The sequence below is a fragment of the Centruroides sculpturatus genome, unplaced genomic scaffold (assembly GCF_000671375.1).
Source record: "Centruroides sculpturatus isolate CEXI.00-Female unplaced genomic scaffold, Cexi_2.0 scaffold1105, whole genome shotgun sequence".
NCBI lineage: Eukaryota > Metazoa > Arthropoda > Arachnida > Scorpiones > Buthidae > Centruroides > Centruroides sculpturatus.
Genome location: NW_019385288.1, coordinates 167576 through 187648, shown reverse-complemented (window position 1 = coordinate 187648; position 20073 = coordinate 167576). Strand labels below are relative to the sequence as shown.

The window sequence follows — 20073 nt, the reverse complement described above, 5'->3', positions numbered from 1 at the left end:
CTGGCTCGAGCCGACGAAAATGGCTTTGAACGGAAATCGAACGTACTACTCTAAGCATTTAGTTTTCATACGAATTATCAATACAGAAATAATTTTTATATACTCATACGAAACAACAGAAACTTACAACAAAAAAATGCTCAGTTCGTTATACTTTATTTTAAATCAAAATTCTAGTTAACATTTATTAAAGTTTTCTTGCGACTTATATGGATATTTAATTGCAAACGATGAGATTATCCAGTAATTTGCAATCATTACAATCACTTTACCTAAAGTAAGTGTAAAATAGTTTAACAATTAGTTACGGTAGAATCACCATTAAGGATGTATCAATAGATTGTCAACTGGCGCATTCCATCGGTGGTTCTGGAAGCAATATCTCCACCCCCCTGAGAGCACACGTACCAAAAAGCAATCTCTATCAATCCTTGGTTTCCAGAGAACTCGTTGATTAAAGTAGGAAGTGGTAGAAAACACAACAAACTTATAAATGAAGACTATTTGTTACCAAACGATCGTTTGCTGCAATCCTCTTAGTCAACTTTAGAGGAGTTTTTATAAGAACCGTTAGGACGTAATGGCCTATTTGATCTTTCTCAATTTTGCCCTCAACCTCAATATTTGAATCGTTGCGATCCTTTGACGGTCGGATGATTTCCACCCACCCCTCCGGGAGTTCAGGCCGAGCAACCCCAGTCTCAGAATATATCGGGCCACTCCTTCGCAACCCGGTCGCTTCATTGTGGGCATAGCCGAACCCACGGCGAGTCTAGAAAAAAAAAACGCCCTATTACTTCCAACAGGACGGAAACTAAAAAAGTTCTCTATACAAATTATTTTTGAAATATCACCAGAATCCAATCAATCACAATCAAAACCATACTCGATGAAGTCCATTAAAGATAAACAGCATCTGCATACTTTAGAAATAAATAAGTAATATATACTGTTATCCCTCGTATAACACGGTAGTTACGTTTCGAAAAAGTGCCGTGTTATGCGAATCCGTGCTATACGAAACAAAGGACTTGCAAAACATAGGGTTGCGTCCCAGAAGTTAGCAAAGTATACTATTCTTTTTCGTTACTAAGAGAAATGTGTTTATTAAAGCAATCGATAATACATTTCCAATCAATAATTAATTAACAATCACAATTAAAAGCACAGAATTACGCGTCAATATTAATTTTAGTTAAACGACCGCGTTTTCTTTTTACAAAATATCGTCGTCATCTCAGCTTTTTTGTTGATCTTGATTAGAAGTTTATCATAAAAATTTTTTGGACGACGAAATAAAAATATGTTATTAATCGAAACTTTGTTCTAGCGGGTTGTGTTTGTTCAGTCGAGTGCCGAGATACCGCCGTATTTCGTTCGTCGTTTTACGAATGATTGCTTACCTACAGTTAAAAAGGTTTAATAGCACCTATCTAAAAATGCTTAAATAAACCTGTACTAAATACGAAGATTAATCTATAAAAAGAAAACAGTCTTAAGGGCTAAAGTCTGAAAGCAACGACGACGACACCTAATTGATAAGAAAGTTCGGACAAAGAAGAAAAATTCTACTATCAGTTTTCATTAAAGTAAACCTGATGAAAAATACAAAATACAGTCATTTGAAAATTTCAATATTCTAAAATCCATGGGCAAATTTGAGACAACACGCGTGTTTGCTCGAGGAGAAAAAAACGAATAACGTAGTTTACACTTAAAAACTGTGAAATTTTTTACGAAGGTTTTCCCAAACCTTGGTAGAGAGAAACCGTATTGTACGAGGGATACCTATACTAGTATTTATGCTTTGGATAACTGAATTAAGTTTAATCTAATTGAAACACCAGGATAAGTTGAACGACACGCAAAACGCGTATCTACCACTTCCAAATATCTAAATTGCACATTCACTCGTTTTAAGCTTAAATAATGACGTCAAATATTCTATCTTTCTAATTATTATACAAGTTCTCAAGAATGAGGATTTCGATATAACAGTTCTCGGTTTTGATCTCGGTTCATTTCTATAAAGGAACATGTGACTTGCCCATCAATTGACCGAGTGGATAAAACCACTAAACACTGGTCGTACATTCGCGCCTCGGTAAGGCTCATGTGGAGTTTTCCGGGTTTTCTTCACGTTAGTAACATCTAAATAGGGGCCAATTTCCCAGAAGGCATCCTCCCTCGTCAGATCGCCCGTGTGAGACACATGGGCGATCTACCGAGGGATGATGTCGTATACGAAAAAAACAAAACCAAAAACGGGACTTATACACTACATTCAATCTTTGAGTACTGTATAATGCAGGGTGTTTATAATTAAAGTTTCATTTTGAAAGGGCCATAAAATGAAAACTACTGGACAGAATGTTATCAAATCTGGTAATAGTGTACAGGACGTCATGGGATTTTATTTCCCGCGAAGAAAACAGCTCAAAACCTCACCACCAATGGGAAATGGCGCTGTCTGCAATATTGTTAAACAAAATAAGACACGAAGACATCGTTGAAAATGTTTTTAATCGGTTTTAAAACGCGTTACAGAGCGTGTACAATGTGGTGTCCACCATTTTTGATAAGCAAGTTACATCGCATTACTGTGTTCTCAACAGTAGCTCTTAGCATATCAGGAGTAACCCCACAAACAGTTTCGTTTAAAACCGATTAAAAACATTTTCAACAGTGTATTCGTGTCTTATTTCGTTTAACAATATTGCAGACAGCGTCATTTCCCGTTGGTAATGAGTTTTTGAACTTTTTTCGCAGAAAATAAAATCCCATGACGTCCTGTACATTATTACCAGGTTTGATAACATTCTGTCCAGTAGTTTTCATTTTATGGCCATTTCAAAGTGTAACTTTAATTATAAACACCGTGTATTTTTTTAATAAAAGATGGATTGAATTAATGGGACAAGGCAACGCAATACTTAGGCGACCTGCAGGGTTCAACAGGTGCGCCTTCCGAGAGAACTTTCTATGGGAAACTAGTCCCTATTTAGGTGGCCTTTTTATGCTCTCTGAGCAATAGAGCCTTACACCACAAAAAAGACCCTATTTAGGTCTTATGCGCGTGAAGAAAGTCCTGAAAACTCCACGTGGCCAGTTCGTTGGAAAAACTCAATCCTGCGACCTCCAATGAGCCAGTGTTCAGAGGTACCAGGTTCGCTCCTCACCAACACACCAGTGTTCATTGATTTCTTTTTTTAAAGGAAGATGTGAATTTTATATTAAAAACACAGTCTCATTTCATTCGAATGCAAAACCAATTTTTTGAATAATTAAAAAAATTTCTACTGTAAAAATGATTAAAATAAGTTCACGTAATACATATGAATTAATTACAACTATGAGAACTTCAAAACTATGAACTTTATAAGAAAGAAATTAAAACAGAATAGTCTCAAAGAAAATTATGTTTTTCTTTCCTTTTTTTTTAAAGAAAAATTCCAAAAATTGCTATTTTCGTTAAAAAACGAAAAGAAATTGGAAAAGAGAGATAGGAGGGGAAGGAAAAATTATTCTTGAAAATTTATCTCTCTGTCGTCGTGTTTCCCATACAGCGAATTTATGATTAAATTTTATATTTTAAGTAGATTTTTAAAAAAATGATTTCTAGGAGGATAAACAAACGATCTATCAATTTTAAAACTTTTTTTGTTAATTTTCAGAAAACACACACCGAAAATATTTGAGACATAAAATTTTTGGTTACATTACCTGATAGGTGGTAGCTTCTACCAAGATTAGGGAAATGCACACGGCGAAGTTTCAACCCCCTTTTGGTAATTTTTTCCGCGCAAAGCCAAGTACCTCCTGTAGTAAAAATATCTGTGAAGCATATTGTTTTCTTTCTGCATTCTCTCTAAAAATTTCAGGATCCGCTATTGGCTGCTTTTAGTACTCTCATTAGAACTTATTCTAATTTTCTGTTCGATTTTTTCAAAAGAGCAAAACGGAGACCGTCAATTGCAATGGATTATATTAGATCAGTGTTTTTCAACCTGTGGGTCGCGACCCCCTTGGGGGTCGCTAAGCCTTACACGGGGGTCGCGGGTAAAAGAAAAAGACAAGTGTTTGTAGGTCCTACACTACATTAAAAAAACTACAATTTCAGCGAGAAGGCTGTATCTGTTTATTATACAGTACAGTTGGTTTTTTGATTGACATTTAGGTCCGAATAATGGGTGTCGCCTGGGAGGGGCCTGGGTGGGTACGGCCCACCTTAGAAAATGATTGCTGAAAAAGTGTTGAGCTGACTTGTAAAAAGAAGTAATAAGTAGAGAAGTAGAAGTGAAAAACCCTCATCCTAAAAAAAAGGTCAACAGCACTCCGAACCCATTGTTATTATAAGAAGGAAGTAACATACTATACGTGTCTTATAAGTTAAGTTATTGTCGATTCTCCTCAAATTCTCATTTTAGTCATCAACAGTAATTTCTCTCAACAGAAAGAAAATTAAATACATAATTTTTTAAATCACTGATATACTTTTAATATGGCCCTAGGGGGGTCGCCAGAATTTTTTAACTTGTAAAGGGGTCGCGTATTCAAAAAGATTGAAAAACACTGTATTAGATTATAGGAAAAGGTAACACGAAACAAGGGAAACAAGGGAGAATTTGCTATAAGAAAACTGACCTATTTGGGCGTTAGACGCGAACCCGCGATCGAGTACTAGTGTTCGGTGGTTTTATTTACTTTATAAAGTCAACACACCTTACTACTGAGAAAGCACATTTATTAAGCTAAACAAACGTTTTCAACCCATTTCATGGGCCATCCTCAGGTTAACGACGTTCGAATGAATGGCTTTTCGAACACGTTCAAATTTAAATTATATTAGAACATACGTTGAAATAAGATTATGTAAACAAGCATAACGAAATTAATACAATAAACAAGAAAAATAAAATAAAATACAAAATACGGTAATTCCCCTTAATACAATATGTAAACATTTTTTTTTTACATTTTTTATATGTAAACATTTTGTTTTATTTACTCGGTCACGAGTGGGCATATTACAATGGATCGGAATACTAATTTTTTTTATTATAAAATCTAGTGAAATTATACTTTGTAAGTCAAGTACTGATACACATTCAATTTTAGCGTAAGCAAAATGGCAATAGTTTGTTTATTTTTTCGAGTTCTACAAGAAAAACTTTCGCTTGTCATTTTGTATTACATCGTTCGTTTATCTAACAAACTCCACATTCAAAAACAATCGAAAATAATTCTCTGGTTAATAAGTGTCATTAAATAGAAATATATTTTCAGAGTTTGGGAACTGTTAAGTTTATGGCAACGCAACACTTGGGCGATCTGCCTAGTGGGAAGTTTAAAACCGATTAAAAACATTTTCAACAGTGTATTCGTGTCTTATTTCGTTTAACAATATTGCAGACAGCGTCATTTCCCGTTGGTAATGAGTTTTTGAACTTTTTTCGCAGAAAATAAAATCCCATGACGTCCTGTACATTATTACCAGGTTTGATAACATTCTGTCCAGTAGTTTTCATTTTATGGCCATTTCAAAGTGTAACTTTAATTATAAACANAAAGACGTTCGAATGAATGGCTTTTCGAACACGTTCAAATTTAAATTATATTAGAACATACGTTGAAATAAGATTATGTAAACAAGCATAACGAAATTAATACAATAAACAAGAAAAATAAAATAAAATACAAAATACGGTAATTCCCCTTAATACAATATGTAAACATTTTTTTTTTTTTTACATTTTTTATATGTAAACATTTTGTTTTATTTACTCGGTCACGAGTGGGCATATTACAATGGATCGGAATACTAATTTTTTTTATTATAAAATCTAGTGAAATTATACTTTGTAAGTCAAGTACTGATACACATTCAATTTTAGCGTAAGCAAAATGGCAATAGTTTGTTTATTTTTTCGAGTTCTACAAGAAAAACTTTCGCTTGTCATTTTGTATTACATCGTTCGTTTATCTAACAAACTCCACATTCAAAAACAATCGAAAATAATTCTCTGGTTAATAAGTGTCATTAAATAGAAATATATTTTCAGAGTTTGGGAACTGTTAAGTTTATGGCAACGCAACACTTGGGCGATCTGCCTAGTGGGAAAGCCTTCCGGGATGTCTTTTTAAGAGAAACTGGCCCCTATTTAGGCGTTACAGACGTGGAGAAAACACGGAAAACTCTACGTGGCCAGCCCATCCGAGCGAGGCGCGAACCCACGACCGAACTCCCAGTGTTCGGGGAACGAAGACCGCTTGGCCGTTGGTGGGCAAGTTTGGGAATTAGAAAACAAAAACTTTCATGGGCCATTTTATATAATAAAATTTATTCAAAAGAAATAACAATAATAAATTTATAATAACTTGAACTAAATTATTACAAATCTTTAATTATTTATAAATATTTCAAAATAAATGTCGCCTACTTAAATTTCCCCCATTTCTAAAATTTTTTTGCATCGTTTGGAAACATTTCACTATATTAATTTCTACGCCTTTTAATCTGAAAAAATTTAAATAATGAATTTTTAAGAAGATTTTTCTTTTTATTTATTCATTTTAGCTTTGGCTGAAGCTATCAAGATTCCATTTTCAGTATTTTAAAATTCTTTTCCATTTGCAAAAAACACCAAACATTTTATCTTTTTCTCACCGAACGTAGCTTTAAGACAAACAAATCCATAAATTTTGATTTTCTTTATGTTTTAGTGAACTTCCATCTTCGCCAATGGTGAAGAGCATCCAATAAACAAGCTCTTTGCTTCCATTACTTTAGCGTATTTAACATTTTTTTTCTTTACGGTTCTATCCATCTACACGTTTCTCGACGAATTTCTGAAAATTTCTACTTAATTATTTATTTACACTTGTAATTTTTGTCAATTTTTACAAGTGGATAGTACAAGTGAGACATGTATTTGAAACGGATGGGATCGTTATAAAGCGAATAATTTAATTTCCTTTTTAAATAAGATGAAAACTTCTTCAAAAATGTAAGAACTGAATTGTATAAATACGATCGTTTACTATATTTTTTGTGGGAATTTCTGCGCTTTATAGTAGGTGTGAAATTTCTTCACCAATGAACAACATGTGAATTCCTTTCCAGTTAAAATTTCTAAAAAATGTCATAAACAGTAAATTATTTGCTTTTTATTTGGCAAGAAAAAAAAAATTTTTTAACGAAGCGAGGAATATTTGCAGTATTTGTAAAATGTGTCTAAATTCGACACTGAACGCCTCGAAAGTTGAGGCTGTGAAATTTGCGATAGTCCACAAGAATTTTATTGATTTCTAATAATGGATGGAATAAGATAACGAAATGCGTGGGCAATCTGCCAAGGAGGAGGGCCTACCAAAGGACTTTATATGGAAAACTGATCCCTATTTAGGTGTTAGACACGAGGAAAATCCGTGGCAGCCCGTTAGTCGGGCTGAAACTCGTCACTAATTACTAGTGTTCACTGGTTTTATTCACACGGTCACTGGTGGGCCTCACTTCCAGAGTTCCTTCGAATAAATGAGAGAAGAGAGCGAATTTTTCAAGATTTTTTAAAGAATTTTTAAATAAGCACTTCTTGAGTTTTTCTCGAAACTTCACTGTGTGTATGTTTTAGAAGTGAAAATAAAAAATAATGCCTACATTTTTACTTATTTACAAGTTACATAATCCTCAATTTTATCAATTTTTTTAAATTTTGAAAATAAAAGGAAATTATAATTAATTAGCAAATTTCTGAAAAGGAATTAGTTTGAATCAAAATCGTTGACCGTCTCCTTTGAGAAACATCTGTTATGACGTCATTTCTTTTATAAAAATTGCACCGGCGAATAACTCTAAAAGCACGAATTTCTTTTTTCGTTCAACTTTACAATTGAAAAGAATCTTTAATTTCTTTAATCATCTATTATTTAAAAACAATTAACTAAATATTTATTACATTTAATTATTTAATTAGTTTAAGAAAATTTGAAAATTCTAAGTGAAGATTTATTTATTTCCTCGTTATCAATTTAGTATGAAAATGTAGGTTGAATATCTAAAATTACCTCGAAAATGTCGAGATATTTGTCAAACACACGCGGAAAAATAAACAGACGTATGAATGGCTATATTAAGCTATTGTTGCCAGTAAAAATCCAGCCGAATTTCCAAATACAATCCAGGCAGAGTGGATAAAACCATTAAACGTTAGTAGGTAGTCGCGGATTCGCGCCTCATCCGGATTTTCTTCACGTATCTAACATATAAATAGGGCCCAGTTTCCCATAAATGTCCTCCTTGGGGGCCTTTTGGCAGATCTCCCATTGTATTTGGATTAAATTATGGGATAAGACGACGCCTTATCCCATAATCCAATCCAAATACAGTTCATAATTAACTCAAATTTAGCTTTATAAACACATATTTGAAGGAAATATACAATGGTAACACATAATGCAATCTTGGTTCACATAATTAAAGCAATACAACTTAAATGCAGCTCTCAGAGCCTATAATTAAAACAACAAACATTTATGCCTTTCTTTAATTAGACGTCAAAGTAGCCGAAGCCGTTTGATAGTTAAACTATTTGAATGTTTCATTTTATCTATTACAATTAACTCCTAATCTTAAACGAGAGGAGGTAAAAATGAAAGATATTCGATATTTGTAAATGACTTTCTAAATTAGAGCGGCTGTTGTCAGAGGAAAATCCTGATAAAAATTCGTTAGATAAAAGTGGAGGGAGTCATCTGAAACTCGAACAATGAGCTTATTTGGTGAACTGATCAAAGAAATTAACATTGTGCAATCCTTAATGAACTAAACCAATTTAAGGTTAATTAATGTCAAAGTTTGGCAGAAGAGAAATTTCCTAACAGCACTAAGTAACCTAAGTAAAACTAATTATGTTCGACGAGTACAAAAGTACCAAATAGAAACTGAATTGTTTCGTGATGAATGCGATCGGAAAAATACAATTATTCTTTAATTTTTTGAGTAAATTTCGAGAAAATAAATCGAGAGTTAATTTGGATAATTAAATAAATTAAAATCTTTAAATGATGATTGCGATAAATTTGAGATTGGAAGCAAGCGGATTGCAAAAGAGTTTGGTTTGGTGGATGTGGCAACACTACACGTGAGCCATCTGCCAAGAGGAAGTGCCCTGCCCCAGGAAGACTTTCTATGGAAAACTGGTTCCTGTTTATATATTAAACACGACATATATGAAAACTACACCTTGGTGAGGCGTAAACCCACCACCAACGTGTTCAATAGTTTTATCCATTCAGCCAACTGTGAGCAGTTATAAAACAGAATTTCTGCCTGAAATTTTTTGGACGATTCTCCAGAAAAAAAAAAAATTTACGAGTGTTAATAAATTGCAGATTCGTTTATGCAGTCACTTATACAGAACTTTCTGTAATATTTTCAAGGATATCGATGAAGTTAAACACATTGGGTAAAGGTTTCTTCAATCAAAAAAGAGATTTTCATCACAAACGAAAAATTTATGTCATCGATTCAATTTATCACAAGGGATGTTACAGAAAAAAAAAAACACCAAATAGTACATATAATCCAATTTTAATATTCCCTAGAAAAAAAAAGAGCACAAAAAAACATCACGCTTTACTACTTCCCATAATCTCTTTTGTCATCTTTAAAAGATTTCTACCAAAAATCCATTAACTTACACTTTAATTTTACTATTAATTATCCTTTCTCCGGATAAAAATCCGGAAGAATAAAGAGAAGTATGGGATGTAGTAAGAACGATGTCATTTAACAAATTATAGGACGAGATAATGAATCTCTAGAGCAAGAAAGGAATTATTGATAGCCAGAACACAATTACTTTATGAGATTCGAGCTTTAATTCTAATTTGATTTCGAACGAAAACATTACTTTCAGGGAGAATACGAAGCAAAAATCATATTTAAAAATTTTATATTATTTTAAATAAGATTTAACATTACAAGAGTGGAAAAAGAACGAAAAATAGACATTTTTAAGCATTGACACGTAGAAAAGTGGCAAATAAATGCCATAAATTTAAATAAAGAATTAAAATATATTTGCAAATTAATGCAGAATGCGAAATTATAAGTCTGTATACGAAAATAAATAGTTTAGTTTATTAATATTGCCGAGAAGTTCATTTCAAGGTTGACAATAATGGAGAGAATAAAGAAAGAAAGAAAGAAATTACGAGGAGATATTGGATATCAACAGAGAAAGGAACCAGTAAACCTGTGTTATCTTAGAGAAATCAGAAAAAGAAATAACAAAATGTTCCTATATATCTAGACGAATGACAGCAATATCAAAGGTCACAGACGAAAATAATTGCACGACAACAGAAATGGAAAATAAGTGATGAAATAATATCAAAATTCGAAGATTAGAAAAGAAAAAATATATACATATATATATTTTATTTAACTCCTCTGCCCTGTAAGCACTAAGAGGGACTTATTAGCAAGCCCATTACGGATTCAGCCAGGTCCACAATGAAGAGGACCTGGCTGAATTCCCCTAAAAATTCCTGAGATTTTTCAACCCGTCTGAATTATATCTCGGGTCCCCAGAGCGACAGGTTGCCATTTCAGTCGCTCGGCCATCCAGCCGTCTCGAATAATTTGATTAATAAATAATAAATCTTTGTTAGAAAATTATTTTGTATCATTCAAGACTCTCAACATGCCAGTCTGTGACAAGAAATTTTTGAAGTTAATCTTTCGTAACGAAACAATTCATTCATTCATTTATTTTGTAGTTTTCTTCTTCTTTCTTCAATGGAAAAACATTAGTGATGTAACGAATATTCGGTTACTATTCGGTATTCGGCCGAATAGTGAAAAATAGGCCTATTTTTCACTATTCGGCCGAATACCGAATACCTAAAAACAGGAGTGAGAAATAACAAAAACACAGTAAATCAATCATTTTGGTATTTAGATTTAATGTTATCGGGTTAGTGTTGTTTGTTTATATTCATTTATAACTTATAACATGCACAAAATAAAAAAATAATAATATTAGTCACAATTATTCACAATTTATAATTACAAAGATCAGCACACGTACACACCTATTCGTTCGAGAATCGTCGCACATATCTGAGGGTCTGACCTGCTTATTCTTCTTGTTAAGCGCTCGTCTTTCCTCTTCCCTTTCTTTTTCCTCTAACGCTCTAGTCCACGTATGCCTATGTATACATCATAATACGAGCTCACGATACTTTCGATTCGTCACTTTTCCGTCATAGTTTTTCCATTTTATAATTACGTGACTCATACCTGATGATAACGGAGAAAAGAGACAGATAGGACGTCGGTATATGTCACAGTTACGATTTCACAGATTCGAGACAGCTCGGTAGCCCGAACGGTCCCAGGCTTTCGCCCGTGCACGCTAAGTGACTTTGATTACAAGCATTTAGCTTTCCGAAGTCTATGACAACAATTGTTTGGCATTGACGGGCGCGAATTTCGTGCCAATAAGCTAATTCGACTTGTTCGATTATGTTATCTACTCAATTTCATATTTATTTTCACATTTTTACTTCGCGGTCCTTCTCTGTTCTTTTTCCGTTATTTACACGTGTAGGTCATTTAATTGTTATCCACATTTGATATCATCACTTATCGCATACTGCCATGACGCTCATGTCTGTCCGCTACAAATGTCAAGAATTAACGCGATTGGCGAAGCGTAGTGACAGCGGGCCAATAGAGAGCAGGGTCCTTGCCGTAATGCTGTTTGCGCGCCAATTTTCGTACGTGCGTTAATCGAGCCGAATAGTTTGGCCGAATATTCGGTATTCGGCCTAAGGCCGAATATACTATTCGTTGCAACACTAAAAAACATTCTTGTCTAAAATCCTATTTTGTAAAGGATTTTCTTGAATTCTATTTTAACATGTAAGAGAGAATTTATAAAATATTTTAGACAAACTTTTACATTTTTCAAAAATTTGCGAAAATTTAAATGGGTCCACAAACTTCACCAAGGATTAAACTAAGTTAAATTGACGAAATAAGGCAAATAAAGCAACACTTGAAAAATCTACCAAAGCGGGCACCTCCCCAGGAGGATTCCCATGGTAAACTAGTCCCTAATTAAGTGATAGGCACATGAAGAAAATCCGGAAACTCCAAATTGCCAGTCTGTTGATAAGGCGCCAGTGTCCAGTGGTTTTTCGACTCAACTATTGGTGGCCCATTTCGAGGAATAAAATATGCAATTAGCACGAGGAATTCCGATCCGGCGAATCTTCACTATTCTTCATGATTTATGAGGATAGAAAATCGTTCAACGTTATTACTTCAAGTATTTTATACAAAACCTTTCTTTAATGGATCAAATTGATGCTAAAGAAGAATGCAAATAAGGTAGCGAATATAGGTCAATAACTCGCTATTTATATCAAACCGTTTTATACGGTATATTTAACTAGATATAGCTCGGATCAAGCTTACAACTATAACATTGAGAGAAGATATTCAAATTACTACTGATAAAAAACGTGGATCAGAGATAATTTACCCCGTGGATCGCGATCCACAATATTGTATTTGAAGTTCTCCATACGAGAACGGTTGTAAGACACCATTTTAAACTGGCAAGAACTCTTTGCATGACTTTCCCGGCATTCATAACTTACAAAGTTAAAGTCTGTATGGCACCACCTGTTATCAGATTTTATTTTAAAATAATGTTTATATAATATATTATTATAAAGTGTTATTTTTGGGAGTAGGAATAAGTTTCTGAACAAATTGTAAATGCTAATAACGTGTAAAATTTTCATTAAGTCTGACTCCACTCGAGATACGACACGTGTCTTACCTCTTACCCCACCCTCTTCAACTACCAAAATTTAATAGCTCAAAGCACAATACATAAAAATAAGCCTGCCAGATTTAAAACTTTTGGTTCATCCAGTCCTAAGACACCCGCCTGCCCAATTCATTCATTCAAACAGAATTTTGTAATTTTTTTACATTTCTGAACTCCTGGAAAGTCAAATCATCAAGAAATGCAAAAAATCTGGGTGTCAATATTTGATCGGTCACTATACTTTTCCTAAATTATATTCTTTAACAGTCGGGAAAATAACAATGGTTAATTTAAATTTGGCACTTATTTTCAAAGAAATAATTTAAAAACAACACGTGGAAGCGAGAACAATCGAAAACAAAGTAATTGCAATTTGGAAAATGTGCAAAAAATCCCCAAGAATTCTTATCGATCGACGAGATTTAAAAGTATCTCTTTAAAAACATTTTCTTCTGTTACTGACAGATTAATGAAAGATAAATACTATCAAATCCCGAATAAACAAATGTGACAGGATTTACTTCAAAATTTATTTATAAAAGGATTAAATATCCAAATCTATTCAGTGTAATAACTTAACCACTTCCACAAGCCATTTCGATTTATCTAAAAAAAATTATAAACCGAGCCGATTTTTAAGCTTTATTTTTGAATTTTTAAAAAATTCTCCAAGTCGAATAGGAAACTGAACAGGAAAATATCGAGCGTCAATTCCAAAAAAATCCCTTCTCTATATTGTGCGTTATACGCGAAAGTTTCAGAGAAAATGTAAAAAAAATGATATATATATTCTAAATGTGTCAGTAAAATTTTCGTCCAAAAATAAAAATAAGCAAAAACTAAAACTTCAAGCCATTATTTTCTAAAAAAATTAAATTGCTCAATCGTAATAAAATTATGACAAGAATTAACGCGCTAATAACAATAATACTAAACATTTTATATTTTTTGCAAACAATTTTCAAACATCTTTTTTTTTCGAGTTATTTAATAATAAATAAATATAATAATTCTTATAAAAAGTTTTATGGCAAACTGATATAAAAATACGATATTAAAATATAATAATTGAAGTAATAAAAAGTTTTTTCGATTTAAAATAATAAACTAAAATGAAAAAAACATCCGAAATAATTAAATTTATTTATCCAAAAAATACAATAGCATCTTAATTATTTTAGGAAATTTTAAATTATTACTTTAAAAATCTTATTTTACTTAAAAATGTGTTTTTTTATGTATGTAAAGCAAAACAATATTTATGTTTTGTTAAATAAGCATTGTTTTGCTCGACTCTTAGTCAAGAGGAACTTACAGTGACGCATATCCGGTAGCTGTACTCAACCGGATATGCGTCATTTTTTCTTCTAATAATAACCTAAAGGTAGAAATTATATCGAAAGTTGCCGGCTCATTTTTCGTGCGTATCGCCTTTATTATGAATTTTTAACAATCTACTGACTTAAAAACAGTATCGGACACGCCTATTCCTTTTTATCTCTCGATAAAACTTACTTTAGGGCGAAAAAATGAGCACGTTAAGCATAGAGCGCGCACACACACGCGTGTTAATATCGACACTGAAATCACGCAGAATATTAGATTACAAATTACATCTTACGGTTCGATTTGATTGGTGTATACCAACAAATTAAGTTTTAAAAAATCGTAGAAAACGGATAATAGAAGTTCACAACTTAAATGATCAGTTTTGTGCGCGTATAACGCGAAAGCTTCAAGAAAAATGTAGCCGTGGTTATAATTTCGAGATTTTACACAATATACACAAGCAGAAAAAAGTCAGAAAAGAAATTTTGGTCCATATTAAATAAAAATGTTTTTAAATAATCATTAAAAATTAAGAATCGCTTATATTGTAATTATAAAATAATATATGATATTTCATGCTAGCTTGGAAATTATAAAAAATAAGAAACAATAAGTACAGTACAATGTACTTACCTAAAACTCGAATATATAAAGTATTATCACTCGTTTTATCGATGACAATACCAGATCTTCTCTGAAAAGAGAAAAAAAAATTCAAAAATATTATTTTAAAATGATTGTAAAGATATGAAGTATGACTAGTAAAAGAATTTCTAAACAACAATGTTTTTTCTTATTTTTAAGAATCGCTCGTATTGATTAATAGAATAAAAATAAAACTACAACTGTGAAAGTTATTGACAGTTTTACAACAGGAAACGTTAAACGTGACTCGAAATTAATAGATGTTTTAAGAATAAATAATCATCGATTCGCGCTTGTCTTTTGTATTTTCTCAGGTCAAAAGAAAATTAAAAAAATACTAAATTATTTTTAAAATTTCCTTTACTTTTCACTTTAACCGCTTTCTATTCCAATTTATACATTAAAGCTTGTGTTTTTGCATGAGAACTCATCGAAATCAAGGTCAAAGTTTAACGTTGTTCACGCAAAACGTCACGATTTCGTTCCATCTAACATTTAAAAACAACACAAAAACTATTAATGTAAAAAATTTAGAATATTTTTCGCGTCGAAAATATTCATCCGAATTTGAAATATTTAAAAAATGTTTTTTCTTTCTTTCTTTTGTTCATTAAAACTACTGCGACACTTCAAAAAAGTACATATTAAATGGGTCAAAAAGAATCTATTATTATTAAAATGTAAATTGTTTTTAATTGCATTTATTTAGAAGAATATTTCAATTTTTCAGAAAGTAAAATATAAAAATTAAACACTAAAAAACGTCAAAAAAATAGAAAGAGAAACTGGCAAAGTGAGAAAAGGTTTATGACTTTTATAACCCATCATCCGTAATGACCCAAACTTGAACTCTAACAATGCGTGTTACCTGGTAAGGTGCGATGTTTTATTGGAAAATCTTGACTAATTCTATTAACGTGACTTATTTTTATTAATTTCCTAGTTATAAGTAGTTATCTGCCATGAAAAAAATCGAATTAACGATAGCTATTCCCCTCCAAGCAGTTAACAACCAACGGCAAATGTTAATAGTTGCGGTCAAATCGACTTTTACTGCGATCCAGGTAATACAAATGACCGTAAAAATCTTGCTGTTAAAGCAAAGAAAACTGAATTTTTCATCAAAGAATTGTCACAGTAATTTAATAAACAATTAAATAAAAACTTTTTCTGCATTTTTATGCAAGATATATTTCGTGTAGTTGATAATTAAGGTGTGTAAAAACAGACAAACGTTTTCACTTACCTTCGATTTCATATTTCTACTCGATTTTTCCGGGAAAGAGAAGGTTACAGAATGGAAAAAAAGAAAAAATACCCACAATGCTTACTTATAGAAGAGATTTCAGCCGTGTCATAAGTAGCAGACACGTGATTCTTGCCAGAGAAAGTAACTTATGTGTGGACGAGGGTCGTTGACGCCACATCTACCTCCGGCAATCACGTGTCTACTCTGATTAGATTCTTGAGAATTTTTATTTTCTTCTCTTTTTTATCAACTATTTCGCTAGTGATTTCGATAAATATAAGAATCCTTATCTTTCCTGGAGTGTTATGTGTCGTAAATCAAACGAAAACGAACATACAAACACTACTTCGTTCTGTGAGCTTTTTCTTTTTGTGTTTGTTTGTATGACCTTTGTTACGAAGTTAACGGTTAATGACGTCGTTAGGTCTACATTTATAAAATGACTTAAGTTGTTGGGTAACGTTTAAACTAAGAAATGACGTACCCCTTGCCAAATGCTTAATAGCAGCAATAGATCTGTACCACCGACTGACACCATTTATATTTTAAGACATTAACTCGATTAACTTAATTTTGTGTCATTTACTAAAGTTTTCTATAAAAATCTTTGAGTCATTTTACGTCATTCATTTTAAATATAAACTAAATTGTTACGATTACTCGTAATTTCTAAACTCGATCCATAATGATGCACTGTACGAACTTCGTTTATAATGAATGAACTGTTGAGCATCTTCATTTTCATCACTTTTGATTGAAACTACGAAAGATTAAACCGATAGAATCCCTCACTTTTCTCCATCTGTTTAACTACTATGAGATTTTTTGCAGCGATAAACAATGATTTAAAGATTGTTAATTGTACTTTGATATACTGTAATATATGACAATAGCTGCATGCAAGATATACTCCTTTACAGTACTCATAATGCATAAATACTGTGATGAAATAAGTACTCATGTGATGATATAATACGCCATAATAAAACGATAACAATACATACTCAGATATTAGTACGCTTTACAAAGTGTGAAGCATACTAATGCCCTAAGGAATAGTGCAAAGCTTTATTGATCATTTTTGCACACCGGGATATATTATTGAATACTTTCCTAGCCAAAACGTTTTCCATTCTTTGGCACCTTCATATAATGTGTCATACTCATTAGGGTGGCAGCATCAATGTAGCAAATTGTATGCCACATGCGCAACCCATCAGTATAAAATTCTGGTGAAGTGGTATGAAATAACAGTCAGTGTAAGTGCGCGACTCTGTTACACACTACTGTCAAACATAAGATTTCAACGTAACATGTTTGTTACTAACAAAGAATCAAGAAATCATGTCAGAGGCAATTGTGTATGCGTTCATTTTCACTGTATCTGACCTCCGTGCTTTTCTACCACCTCAAGAAGTTATTTTGGTAAGGACTCTTCATCATAAGTTTGCTCAAATTGATAGCAGCACGATGAATGGAATCAACTACTTCCTCGCGGTTATTCCACTGCAGATCTTGGTACTTGTGTGCATCAAAGATGCAGATATTCGTTATAACATTTACATTTGACTTCTTGTAGGTCGGTGAAAAACATTCATATTGTTGGTCTGGAAATACTAGATAACTTTTTCCTTTTAAAATCAATTTTTCAAAAAATATTCTTCTACATATTAATTCTAAATATTAATTCTACAGAAATAACCACCGTTTTTTTTGCCTGGACCGACTATTGTCTCTGATTAAATGCGGTCCAGGCAAAAAAACGGTGGTTATTTCTGTAGAATTAACTCATGAAGTTTCATCAATTTTTTGAGGAAATATTTTTGAAAAATTGATTTTAAAAGGAATATAAAGAAAACCGCACCATGGATATATATATATATATATATACATATCTATTACTTATAACTAGATAACTTGTTTAACATTGTGTAATGATATAGACTATTAGCTAGCTGACACTTCTACTTTTCATGGAAAAACGGGCACTTGATTCATTGGAAAGAGACATGCTGAAGGTCTTCCAGACAAGTAGGCCCTACTGCTATTATAGTTTTGATTTATCACCTTAGTTTTGAGGTTTTCCCTATGGAATCGATTCTTCTAAAATCGTAACTCCCTCTGTTCTGTTCTGTGCGCAAACATGATCGCACTGTACCCAACGATCAAAGTGAAGACACTTTGATCGTTGGGTACAGTGCGATCATATCTGAACACACAAGTTGTTCGGGCCATCCGAGAGGAAATCATTTTTTATGTAAAAAAACACTATCATATATCGGTACTCTGGGAACTCCAGGCGCCCATGCTAAACGCAGTTTCTTCAATACTGTATTTTACAGTAGCTAAATCCTTCCTATTGTGGAATCCAGATGATAGTACAGCGGTACAAGTTTAGATCAACGATTCCTGGAATTGACGACTTTTAACGAGCAATGATGTGATCATTGTTTTTGCTATCCGCAACTCCCACCAGCGGCCAAGCGGTCTTCCTACTCCGAACACTGGGAGTTCGGTCGTGGGTTCGCGCCTCGCTCAAACGGGCTGGCCACGTGGAGTTTTTTGGGTTTTCTCCACGTCTAACACCTAAATAGGGGCCAATTTCCCTTAAAAAGACCTCCCGGAAGACATCCCTCTAGGCAGATCGCCCAAGTGTTGCGTTGCCATAACTTAACAAACAAACAGCTATCCGCAACAAACGTCTCCTATTCTGAATTTTAGGGCATGCAGTCGTCCGAGTTTATTTTCTATTCTGCTATTGCAGTTAGATAAATATCATCCAATGTCCGTGAATTGGGTTTGACCGGGTGTTGACTAGGGTTCCTCAAACGGGATCCCGGTTGATTTTTTAACCCGGAAAATTCTTCTCATCACTGGAAATCCCGCAAATTTCTTAAAAGTTCACTTTTTTCTTATTTTGTGTAAAGGTTGAGGAAATTTTGCAAATAGAAAGTATAATTAACTCATAAACTGTCAGAATACATTTGTATTTATTAATTTTAAGCCTGTTACTTCGTTTTTTTAAATTTTTGCTCGTTATCACATGTCATAGATTGTTAATAATCAATATGTAGCCTATTTGTGGCAGGACTCTGAAAATTATTTACTTTTCAGAATCTGTAATAGCTTGAATAATTGCACCGATGCTGTATTAATTTTTAACCATGTTCAGTAGCTTGAATAACTGCATTATGCCAGATTGTGCAAATTGGGTAAGGATACAAACGAGTACGAAATACGCAAGTATGAAGTTTTTCTTCATAAACCCGATTATTAAAGACAAACGAACTGCCGAATTATTGGGCTATAAGCTAGATGTTTCCGTTAAAGCAGCCGAGGTAGACAAATCAAGAATACTAGCGTGCAAAAGAAGTACTACAATCTCGAAAACGAACTAGAAATCTTCCAGGCTACGGGCAAAAAAACTCATAACATCCGTCTTCTCTTAAATGCATTAAAGACGATTCCACCCACATCAATTGAATTGTAAAGAACATTCCCGGTTGCAGGACTTTTCATTACTAAAGTAAAAATCAGATTGAGTGATGGCAGTATCGAACATCTTTGCTTTTTAAAATCTTATTATAAAAATTTACAATAATATTTTGTATTATGTTTTATTTAAAAAAACGAAAATTACCTTTTAAGTTAGAAGTTTGATTTAAGTTCATTTTTCTTTTGAAATTTTCAACTCAATTCAAAAATTATTTTTTTGTTGTTGTTATTGTGGTTGTAAGCAGTTTACAACAAACTTTAATAAATTTTTTCCAAAATTTCCATTTGGAAAATTTATATGTAATTCAAAGGTGATTTTTAATACATATTTTTACACAGCATTATTATTATTATTACTATTATTATAGAGGTTGCAGAATGTATTAAATTACTTTAAAAAATGAAAAATAATTATATCATTCAATTTTAAGATTTATTTTATATCTTAAAAAGAATTAATTATATCCCGGGATTTCCGGGAAACAGTTCACTTCTTTCCCCGAAATC

At 32.7% G+C, this 20073-nt stretch overlaps 1 protein-coding gene across 3 annotated transcripts in view; it reads right to left on the bottom strand.

Moving 5' to 3' along the window:
• LOC111637221 (cAMP-specific 3',5'-cyclic phosphodiesterase 7B-like) overlaps nt 1-20073 on the bottom strand; it is a 106815-nt gene that overhangs the window by 49412 nt on the left and 37330 nt on the right. For all 3 annotated transcript variants that reach the window (XM_023382664.1, XM_023382663.1, XM_023382665.1), the window contains one exon: nt 14811-14871. In XM_023382664.1, coding sequence (XP_023238432.1) covers nt 14811-14871 — 61 coding nt within the window. The remainder of the gene's footprint in view (nt 1-14810; nt 14872-20073) is intronic.